This window comes from Panthera uncia, chromosome D1 (genome assembly GCF_023721935.1).
Source record: "Panthera uncia isolate 11264 chromosome D1, Puncia_PCG_1.0, whole genome shotgun sequence".
Classification (NCBI taxonomy): Eukaryota; Metazoa; Chordata; class Mammalia; order Carnivora; family Felidae; genus Panthera; species Panthera uncia.
Genome location: NC_064808.1, coordinates 15849732 through 15862099, shown reverse-complemented (window position 1 = coordinate 15862099; position 12368 = coordinate 15849732). Strand labels below are relative to the sequence as shown.

The following is a 12368-nucleotide window of genomic DNA, read 5'->3' as shown; positions in this document are numbered from 1 at the left end:
TGTTTGTAAGGAATACTATGGAATATCTATACCACGGACAAATGGCTTGAAAAACACACCTCCAGAGAAGTATCAGATACCTATTACTCCATCTTCCTAGCAATATGTTTTCTCCCCCTACAGGGTATCTCCTGGGAAAAACAAGGTACTCTCATATATGCTGTTAATCTGACACAACATTTTTTGGAGGCTATCTGGAAGTAAGTAGTAAAAGTCTGTTGTTGTTTTTAAATATACTAAACTTCTTTTATACTAACTTTGACCAACTATGGTAGATGGATTATTGTTCTCAATTCTTTATATTCGTACAAAATTATACATCCACACCCTCTGTCATGAAGCGTTCCAGGACTTGGCCACATGATTTGTTTTGGCTAATGAGATGTCAACAGTCTTGAGGCCAGGAGAGGCTTAAAATGTATTTTGGTAGTTTGGCCTGCTTCTTGTATTCGGTGATAAACCGTGAAAAGGGATGCTCCAGGTGGCTGCCACCCCTTTGTGGTAGGCCTCAGAATGAACACATATAGAACAGATCTAACCCAACCTGCAGCCTGGAGGGAGGGCCAGCCAACCCACAAACTGAAGTAGATGTGTCCAGCCACGCTCAGCCTAGATCAGGGATACCCCATGTGATATACAGACCCAGTGTGTTGTAAGCCGCTCAAAAAAACACCGGTTTGTTATGCAGAACTATTACAGCAATAGCTGACAAATACACCCAGTAATCTCACACCTAAGAATTTATCCTAAAAGCAGTCAGAGAGAAACAGATTCACACACAAGTGTGTCAATCACAGCAATATTTACAATAGCAAAAAAACTGGAAACATCCTATCATCAAATATTAGAGGAATAACTAAATTATAATCTAGCTAGACCACTAAATATTTGAACCCATAAAAATAATGTTAAAAAAACACTCAAAAACGTAAAATGCTCGTAAAACTTTCAGTTTAAAAGGCATAAAAAGCAAGACTATTTTTTTTTTGAGAGAGAGAGGGGCAGAGGAAGAGGGAGAGAGAATCTTAAGCAGGCTCCCATAAACTCTGCTTAAGATTCTCTATCTCCCTCTTCCTCTGTCCCTCTCCCCCACTGACATGCTCTGTCAAAAAAAAGTTTTTTTAAATAAAAAATTAAAATTAAAAAATTACCTAAAAATAGAGAAAAAGATAAAGTGGATACAATAATTCACTGAAGAAATACAAATGCTTTTCTGTACTAAATATTGTTTTATGCTAAATATTATACAAAATACTATACTCAGAATAAAGAAGTAAATAAGACAAACATGTTCCCTAAAACGGTTTCTTTTTTTTTTAATTATTTTTAACTTTATTTACTTATTGAGAGAGAGAGAGAGAGAGTGCGCATGAGCAGAGGAGGGGCAGAGAGAGAGAGGAGAGAGTGAGAATCCCAAGCAGGCTCTGAGCTGACAGCAGTGAGCCCAATGCAAGGCTTGAACTCACGTGAGATCATGACCTGAGCCGAAGTTGGACGCTTAACCAACTGAGGCACCCAGGCGCCCCTGTTCCTTAAAACCTCTCGAAACTAACAGTCTATTGAAGAAGATCTATATTTAAAAAAGAAATTATTATACACGTGTAGTTACAAATGGTGATAAGCTACTGTGACAGAATATTGTTTCTTTCCCCCTTCTTACTCGGTACCAGAGTTCCTGAATTTCATCTGCCTATGGCCGTCTGGAATAGACTACACTTTCCAGCCTTCCTTGCTCCTAGCAGGGCCCGCATGACTAAGCTCTGACCAATGGGATCTAATTGGAAGTGGTATATACAACTTCCAGTAAGCATCCTTAAAAATAAAGGGCTTGCTTTTGTTGTTTTTCCCCCTTCTCACCAGATGGAGCTGATATTTTGGACTATGATGTGGAAGCTTCACGCTGAGAGTGGCAGAGCAACAGAATAGGAGGAGCCTGGGTTCCCTGACACTGTGGAACCACTATCATCAGTCCTCGTACACCTACAGGGCTTTTACATAAGAGAGAAAGAAAATTCTACCTTGTTTAAGCCATTTTCATTTTTAGTTTTCAGTCATTCACAGCTGAACCTAATCCTAACTGGCACAGCTATGAAAGAAAAATGAAGGGTTCAATAAGAGATCATAATAGAAACAGTTGATTTTGACAGGAGGAAGGCGTCTAAGGGACAGGTCCTCTGAAGCAGTAACATTTAAGCTGTGACCTAACACTCGGCCAGGAGAGCACCAGGTGAAGAGAGGTTGGGTAACAAACTGTCCAAGGCAGGGGAAATCAAAGACGCAACTTCTATGACTTAAGCCTGAGTCACCACAGGGACAAGCAACAAATTTGGGGATGTTAAGACTGCTTCTTAAAATAAAAAAATAAAAAAATATAAAAAAATAAAAAATAAAAAAAAAAAAAAAAAACCTCAGACTGCTTTTACAGTGAAACGGAATAAAAGCAGAGTGAGGAGTAAAGGAGCTAGATGGATGGACTCCAATATCAGAACCTCTATTCTGACAAGCAAAAGACGGACCGCACATCGTGCCAAACTGAGGAGGGAGGGGTGCCGAACGAGGATGAACTCTGTTAAGGAAATTAATAGTTGCTTCCACACTTCAGTATTACTAGTGTTTGACATAGCTGGATTCCCTGATTAGAGTGGTTCATATACCATGAGGAGAATGTCATTAGGTATTTAAATGCTAACTCTCCCTGAAACAGACAAAAGTTTGGTGTTAAAATTTTTTAAAATAATGTTTCTTGTCTATTTCTGGTTATAAAAAGAAAACATATTTATTGTGGAGAATAAAGCAAATATACTAAGACTATAAAGAAAAAATAAACTACCCGTAAATTCATCACCTCCCAACGTTTTATGACACTGTTTTCCATGTATTTTACATGCCTCCATACATATATATACATACAACACACTAAAAAGCAGGACCGTGATGCACAGGAAGCTGATGTGTTTTTCACTTGCTTTATCACGAGCACTCTCTGGATCATTAACATATTCTTGAAACCATGACTTTTAATGGTTCCATAACATATAATTTGTTTAGCCAATCAAGTCAGGAGATTTCCTGAGTTAAAACTATCAACCGCAAATTAAAACCCTGCGGGTCAAGGGGCTGACTTCAAAATCTGCAATGGAGAGTTTATTCAGAAATCTCAAGTTGCAGTTTGAAAACACTGGAACTTTCTAACCAAGAACTCAATGAAGTTCACTGAGTTTTCGTCATGAAAGATGCTCACTAAAAAGCATATTTTCCCAAATGGAGCATAACATTTCACAATTAGTCTTGAGGAGGAAACTGAAAGAGTACCAAAGATTGAGGCAGCAATAACAAATAAGAACTAGTAAGTGCCCAGCGTAAGAATTAATGACTATCTGCAATGTTTTGGTTTTTTTTTAATACAGCAAAAAAAAAAAAAAAAGAATGTATGCATCTATTTCTTGTGTAAATTAAGTTTTCAAGTGGATATAGAAAAAATGACTGCAGAGAAGTGCATGCAGATAAAAAAATAAGAAGAAATAATGACAAAGGATTAATAGTTGTTAATTCTGGAATATAGCACTCTTTGAACTTTGCTATATTTAGCATTTCTCTCACAACCAAAAAAAATTAATATTAAATTAAAATAGTTGTTATGTGAGTAAGGTAATTCAGATTTTAGTTATTAAAGTAAAAGGCAAATCAGTGTTTTGCCAGAGGCTTAAGTAGATCTTTTAAGAAGGAAAAGAAAAATGCTAGGCATTCAACATTAGGCATCTGCTGTAAAATAAAACTATCTGAAACTAATTATCAATGTTTCGTGTCGGATATAAGTCTGAAGAAGGACCAGCTTTTGAACTTCATTGCTGTGCTTCTACAAGAACTAGCTTACCTAAAAATGTTATATTTTCTGTTCTATCAAAAAGGTTGTTTTAAGAGTTAAGCAAATTTTTAAAAATTGCCAAGATTGCATTTTAGCTTCTGACTCTGTTCTCTTTACTTTTATACCTAAGATTTTCCTGATGCCAGGCCCGTTTTTTAAAATTCTAATTTCTAAAACTCAAGCTTCGTTCAGATGACAGAGTCTGCCACGTGACGAAATGTCTTACTGAACATAAACATAAATGGTTGCAATTTTCTATTAAGTGAGGCCCCTAGTAGGAAAAAGAAATTAAAGAATAAAAAGATACAAAAATAAACCAAATCTTTACATCAATTCTGACAAACAAAAATTTCAAATAAATACAATTTTTCAATTGCCCCATTTTCCCCAAATGTAGCCTTAGGTTGTCTTAACTTTGTGACAACATCCCCCACTCCCTACTCCACTAATCAGTTCTCACCTTCTTTCCCTGCTGGAACACGTGCATTTTTCAGCAAAAGTGAGTCATTCATTGGCATCTTGTCAAACTAACCCTGAAACTATAAGGCGGCTCAGTGCTAACAGAATTCCAAAGCTAGAACACTTTCACTAACACACATCATTTTGACTTTAGAGAACTGAATCGCTTTCAGAGCCAAATACATACTAACGAACTCTGTTTATATTTTTTCCTTACAAATTGTTCTCTACCATGCTACCTCCTCCCAATTTTAGCTTGGCAATTCCCTAATCTAAAATACCTCCTGTCTCTGGAGAAGACAAGATGGGGAAACGCAGAAGCAGAAGAACAGGAGTGGGGAGAAAAAAAGCCATCGTTCACGCAGCCTGGGTAAAGATTCTATTCTGAACCATTAGTGACTCGTATCTGTTCCACATAGTTCTCAAAATTTCTTTCGCCCCTTAGAACACACAATACAAACACAATCAGAAATCTCCAAGAATAAATTACTCTTATTACTATTATTTCACGAAATAAAAGTTTAAAAAACCACACAAAAATCAATTATTGAGAACTATTCAGTCAAAAATCTTCAGTAACATGTCGCTAGCAGGAACTATGGATTGCAAATCACCTCATCCTTTTGGTTCACACACAGTCACCTACTCCAAGACAGAAAACTGCTTCTTTTCACCAGAGGGAGGGTGGTGGAGAAGGAATAAGAACACAAATGCTTTGTCGGAATACCACGGACGTTTACTTAGAGCTCTATCAATTGTCACACTCCACCTGGTGGCAGGAGCTGCCTGAATTGGTGAAGGAGAGGTCATTACACAAGAAATCCCAAAGAACACTTTCCAGATGTCCTGGGGAAAAAAAGCAAGATGCTCTTCTCTTGCTTTTTATATAAATAAATCTAACAAGGTTCCGCCGAAGTTTTTTTTTACATAATAGGTCACTATCTAATAAATAAGAATATAAAGGTATGATGATAATGAGAATAGGAGACCTACAATTAGAGTAATTTATTTACAACCTTTTTCTCCACAGTAAGTTAAATGTCATTTCAAGCCTTTAAAACGGGTTAACAAGACACATCCAGTAACTACAAGATTCTCTATCGCGTACTCCCACTAACTTTCTTTACCTCTGTCCCCTATGGGTAAGCTATAGAGTTTAATTAACACAGTTAACAGCAGCCTGCACATTGCTTTTAGATATTTGCCAGTAACATATACCCATGGGATACTCTAGACGCTGATTTCAACCAAAAATAAAAATAGATAAACAGAGCTCAAACAAAATTAAAACTGAGTCTGGCTGCCCACACTTATTTTCACACATGAGGAAAAATAGCAGTTCTCCTAGAAGCCTCGAGCAGACATATCTTTAGAACACAATGTTAAAAATATGCCCCCCCTCCTTTTTCCCCTACCTGTTTCTCACTCAAAGCTGTGATTTTGGCTTGGAGTTCATGAAGCTGTTTCTTTAAATCAGCATTCTGATTGGAAAGAAAAAATATCTGTGAGAAAGATATTTCATTTGTTAACAGAATAGTAGCAAGAAGACTTATGCACACTGTATTACAAATGAAGAAGCAATCTTAAGCATTTAGCCAATCAACTTTGCCATGCATTAAACTGCAGTCATACTACCACCGAAATCCTAATGGACAAATCCTAAATGTAGCTCCTAGCACTAGAACAGGGGCAGTTTCTTTGCAATTGTTTCAAACTACAAGAAGTTTTATACTTTAGCATCTTGCACAGTAATAGTACTCCTTTCTATTGAAATACTGTTATTCTTTATAGAAAGTATCAGTTGACAAAAAACCTAAAGCTTTGCTAATCAGACAAAAGCAGGAAAATGGAAGTTGTAAGTATGCATACACCGCATGCTTAATGGTATTATCAATAAAGATAAGAGTTTTTCCTCCACTTGCCCTCTCTCTTATTTCATAGAGCACATTTGTTATTTTAGCCTAGGTTTGAAAAGCTGTCAGTGCTGCACCTGCCTTAACACTACATCATTCAAATTAACACACTGACTACAAGGGTATTTTCTCAGTTCTAAAATTCTAGGAATCAAAAAGGAATACTATTTTAGATGAGATACACACTGCACATGCTTGCTTTCTATTCAAGTGGGGGAAAAAATCCAAAATCAAAATTTTCAAATGCTTAATGTAGAAGGACAGCCTACTAACAGACTAAATATCACTCCAATAAAAGACTAATTTTTCTTCATTGTTTTGTACGCTTTCTTTCAATTCACCCCTGCTTGGTCTTCTGCCAGGGTAAGGGCATACATCCTCCCCCCCCCTTATGTTTACTCTATGTTGTCTTTTTTATAAGTGTATTTGATATAAAGCTTCTCTAACGAGATCACTCATAAGATTGTTCAACAACTTTCTGCCCACCTCAGATGCTCTGAGTTAAGACTGCTGTGTTACAGGACCACCAGCTATATCAGAAATGCTAATATTTTCTAATATTTCAGTTGCTGACAATGTAGGTTACCATATTAAATATAAAAGAGACTATTTATCTAAGATCTACTGCCTCTTAATTCTCTAAATCTAATTTAAATTTTTATATACTTTAAACAATAAATAAAGATGGAAAAGCTTCTCAAAGAAGTTGGACTGTCAAACAGGAGTTAAGTATGGGCTATCAACGCTAGCTCTCAAAGTCAATGGATTATGTTAAAACACGACAGGCCACCGGCTGCTAAATTTTTGTAGAAATGGATATATTTCCCACTTCCAAAAATCAATCTGTTTCAGTACCATTCTTCAACCAAGAACTTATTTTCTTAATTTTACAATAAGGTGTGTATGGCATGTTTAACAAGTTAAAAATATCTACATATATATATAGATATATTTACGTATATATATAATGGATCTAAGTGTTCTGTAAACAGATTATGGGTAAACAAATCCTGAGGGTCTGATACTCTCCAAACTTATGACCCACTAACAACGGCTGCAAAGGAGACACTTCCTGAACAATAAATATAATCATCAAAGACAAGATAACTTTTTTATTTTAAAGTAGGCTTCACACCCAGCATGGAGCCCAACATGGGGCTTGAACTCTTGACCCTGAGATCAAGACCTGAGCTGAGATCAAGACCTAAGGTGAGATCAAGAGTTGGGTGCTTAACCAACTGAGCCACTCGGGCACCCTAAAGACCAGATAACATTTGAGGAAGATTTCTCTTCAGGGACAGAGAATAAAATGCCTAAGTCAAAAACTCCTAAGAGAATTTAGAAAGAAGGTAAGATCTGCTGGATTGTTACATAAGGTACTTTTAAAACCCTCTTTAAGGGCTCTTTCAAAGATAAAAATTTTTTTTAAGATTTTTAAAAATTATTCTGAAGTTATTTAGCCATAGAGTTAAGTATTTAAGTGTTCTGTACTATAAACTATGACAAGATGAGAATGGTTCTGGACCATATACAATAATTCGGAGACTACAGAAAGCCCCATAAACTCTGAATCTAAATAAGTGTGCTTATGGAAATAGAATTTAAGCTACATGAAGAGTATTAACTCTCAATTTTTCTCCCAAATACTCAAAGCAATTAATATAAAGTGATGGTGAAACAAAGATGAAATGATAATAGCTACACTATAATAGAATGACTGGATTTTTCTCAACCCTTATGACATGAAAACCAATATGCTAAAAATAATTGCTGTCAGAGATGAGATAGTTTTTAAAACTTAAGTGCTGGTCTGTATTTTAGTATGTTATGGCTACTTTATTTTAAATTATTTTAATTTAAAAATTAAAAAAAATAAAAGTAGTATTTTACCTGTGGATCCTGCTTCATTTGAGCAACCAGTTTCTGGTGATAAAGAGAGAAAAAGAGCCATTAGTCTTACATATTAACCCACTATGGCTAATCAGACTTGGCCCCCAAAATCTAAAGTTTTAAGTCCACACAAAAAAATGAAAAACATGCAATCAGAATAGACCAAAAGCGTCTATGATCCATATAAAAGGTTAATGAGATACTCTTCCTCGTATATATAATATTAATATATTATGTTATATTAACATATTATATTGCTATATATTAATAACATATTAATATATTATATTATATTATACATATATAAAACTACCACTTTGAAGTGAAAACCTCCTGCTTTTAACAAAACTGGAGATGTAGTGGGGGATGGGGGCTTTAAAAAAGCAATTTAAGCAAGCTGGATGTTCCAAAAGCCAAACATCCCTTTAAAATGTTGTCATTGTTTAGAGTCCCAAAAGGCCTGGAAAGAAGCTGCTTCCATAACAAAACAGGCCTGTTTGTATACAGCAAAGTACAGATTTGGCAAGTCTGCTGGTTTGGTTCTTAACCACAAAAGGAGCCTAGTGTCAGATTCGACTTTGCCACTATCCTCTGGGGGGGGAGGGGGGTGTGTACTAAGTGGAGCAGTGATGCTCAGTATTTATTTAAAAGTAAGGAAGTGAAGGAACAAGACAAAACTGTACCTACCTGGGTTCCTCCGGAAAGGAGAGTGCTACCAGAATACTTAACGAGAAAGACCTTTACTTAGGAAAGCAGAAGTCCAAATAAATGAAAAGGAAAGAAAAATGGATGTCTGTTGACCTAATCCAACCTCTAAAAGCATCACTGCCCAAAGGTAACAATACCCAGGGAGAGAAGAATTTGAAGGATAAAAAAATACCAGGCTGATTCCTAAAAGTATCTGGGAATAAGCTGTTCCCTAAGTGAATTTTTCATGTAACTAAAAAATCTGTCCCTCTCTTTGCGTGACGAGGTACTTTTACATTTTTTAGTCATAAAATATTTCTAAAATATGTGCTTAATCTGCCTTCTTAAATAGAAACAAAAGTCAGCTTTTATTGATACAGGCATGATTATATCAATTAGTATACTATTCCATAAACAGCACAATAGGTCCTTACAATAAAGGCCCCTCACTGCTATGATTTAAGGAGTTCTCATGTCTGCATTTTAGTTTTTTAGTCTACTTTTTTTTTTTTTTAAATAGGCTCCACTCCCAACCTGGGGCTTGGACTCACAACCCTGAGATCAAGAGTTGTATGCTCTACTGACTGAGCCAGCCAGGCACCCCTTTCAGTCTACTCTGCAATGCCAAGGAGTTAGCTAGCAAATCTTGCTAATATTATTATGTCTCCTCCAAGAGCCCTTGAACCCCAACTCAAATTTGCTACTTATGATCTGCTGTGTGATATGCTCAATGAACTAATTCTAAGATGATCGAATAGGTTGTAATAGCTTAAGAAATGCCCCTTGAGTAAAATGTATACTCTCTCGTGAGTGACTTCTAATATTTACTGTAGACGGTCAAGAGTCTTACTTCAGGTACTAAGATACATTCTGGATAGCCGAGGCTGGCAACAGAAGGTATATGTTACTATATTCTACTTCATATGTGACAGTAGTAACTCTTCTACATCCTGGCCTTAATCTACAAAACAGTAATAACACACATTCTAAGAGTTCAGTGAAACTGAAACATGCCTTATACATACACATTTTTGCCAGTGCAGCCTCAAGGGTAGCCACACTCTTCAATGAAAAAGGTCCTTGGTTTTGGTTTTGTTTTTTTTTTACCTTAATTACTAGAGAGTTGGCTACTACACTAAAGTTGCCTTTTTAAAGCCAAAAAAAGGTTTTCTTCCATGACACTGGAACTTAAAAACCGACTGATAACCACATTAGGCCCTCATTCTTGGAGGAAATAAATAAACCAATTTTTCTATCTATAAGTAGTCAAGCTGCATTTGAGATAATCAGAGGCAGGTCAGGACAAGCTGGGCAACTTAACTAGACCATCCAAATCCCTAGTGACTTTAAGCCGACACCGTGTTATCAACGTTAAGCTACTTTCTTTTGCAAGAATGCAGCAATTTTTATGAGGACATACTTTATGCCAAAGGTGGGCATAAACTACAGCCCATAGGCAAATTCTGCCTACCACCTGTTTTTATAAATAAAGTTTATTGGGACACTGCATTGTCTGTACAGCAGCAGAGTAGTGACAGAGACCATAAATGACTCGCAAAGTATAAAAAATTTTACCATGTGGCCCTTTACAGAAAAAGTTTGCTAACCTCTGCTTTATACTATTCTCCGTTTCATGTAAAGTAAATACTCCAAAAGTTCAAATACGGCTTCTATCAAATCTGTGTGAGAATAATCAAAAGGCAATTTCTCAAAAGAGATGAGATGCCCATCACAAACCATTATGATTTAAACATTTACTCCACATCAACCATGTGTACATTGCTAGTTTCTTAGCCATCTCCCTGTCCATAAAGAACAAAAATATACGTCTACCACAGCAATATTTTCCTAACATGCGTCTATCCAGTAAACTCCGTTTCAGCCCTAATTCCATCCCTTACTGGAAATTCAAAAGGGGTGGTTTTTGCTCCGGCATTTAGTCAAATATATGACCTGGCTCTGGCCTCAGCCTAATAGCCAGTGCCTACTTTGATGTCATTTCTGGCATTCCCGAACTCGTCATGATCAGTGATCATGGAGCTTAACACATGCCTAACCAGAATAACAACATCAGATTTACAAACAAGACAGGTCACTTGTATTTACTGTTAATACTTAATTTTTTCCCAAAATAATATTCCAAATGTAATTACAGTGAAAATGTTTTGTAAGTATATAAGTTAAAAATATTACCCATCAACATATAAATGATTATTATTGTACAAACAAAATATGTAATAATTAAGGATGACTATAAAAGCTCCGATTTATGCTAAAAAATAGTTAAATATAAGGGGAAACAGGCGATGTAAATATTAGGACACTGGGATAACTCTCAGAAGAATATTATATATATCCCTTTTGAGCCAACAAATTAAATTAGATTTTAAAAGAAAAAAACATTAAATTTTTTCATAATTGTAATTTTCATAAAATGCTATGCTTGAATGGAAAATATAAAACAAAATAATATGTAATTTTTTAATTAATGTTTATTTTTTTTGAGAGAGAGAGAGACAGAGCACAAGCAGGGGAGGGGCAGGGAGAGAGGAAGACACAGAATCCGAAACAGGCTCCAGGTTCCAAGTTGTCAGCACACAATCTGACATGTGGCTTGAACCCATGAACCGTGAGATCATGACCTGAGCCAAAGTAGGATGCTTAACCAACTGAGCCACTGAGGCACCCCCCAGGTGCCCCAATAATATTTAAGAATTCTCATTTTTAGTAATTTAGTTCAATTTGTTTCTTGAGAGGAGGACTATCTCCTAAAATCATGTACAACTTTATTAAATATCTTTGATCCATACAAATTTCAGATTGATTATTGTTCTCCAGCAATTTCCTCTGTGATGATGTAAGCTTTGAACAAATTGTGAATTTAACTGTTGTCATTTTCCATTCAGCCAAATTAAGTATTCCACACACCTCTTGGTTAAAATAGTTACAACCTGGGAAAAAGACAAACTTATTTTTATAAACAGATTTTTTTTTTTAATTTTTTTTCAACGTTTTTTTATTTATTTTTGGGACAGAGAGAGACAGAGCATGAACGGGGGAGGGGCAGAGAGAGAGGGAGACACAGAATCAGAAACAGGCTCCAGGCTCCGAGCCATCAGCCCAGAGCCTGACGCGGGGCTCGAACTCACGGACCGCGAGATCGTGACCTGGCTGAAGTCGGACACTTAACCGACTGCGCCACCCAGGCGCCCCATAAACAGATTTTTATTCCCAATTACTAACAGAAGCAAGGCCAAATGAAATAAAATGTGCATAACTTATTATATACTAAATTTCTTACAATTACCATAAAACAAAACACTCTTCACACAGAAAAGCCCACCTGTACATAGCAAACCGTAAGACTACTGCTGAGCAAGAGTTTAACAGATCCAAAGCAGCAGCAGGGATTCTGAATACACAGAGACTTTGTGTGTGTGCGTGTGTGTGTGTGTGTGTGTGTATGCCTTTGAAGCTTTCCTGTAAATTCTCATCCACCTTAATCTAAGCAATGTGCAAATTTAGTAGTTATCAAACCCCCAAGGTGTGTTACC

The 12368-nt window shown here is 36.3% G+C and overlaps 1 protein-coding gene across 12 annotated transcripts in view; it reads right to left on the bottom strand.

The window, feature by feature from the left end:
* Positions 1-12368, bottom strand: part of PHF21A (PHD finger protein 21A) — a 196591-nt gene that overhangs the window by 147716 nt on the left and 36507 nt on the right. For all 12 annotated transcript variants that reach the window (XM_049647541.1, XM_049647519.1, XM_049647542.1 and 9 more), the window contains 2 exons: positions 8128-8160; positions 5740-5805 (listed from right to left, as the gene is read on the bottom strand). In XM_049647541.1, the coding sequence (XP_049503498.1) occupies positions 5740-5805; positions 8128-8160 (99 nt within the window). The remainder of the gene's footprint in view (positions 1-5739; positions 5806-8127; positions 8161-12368) is intronic.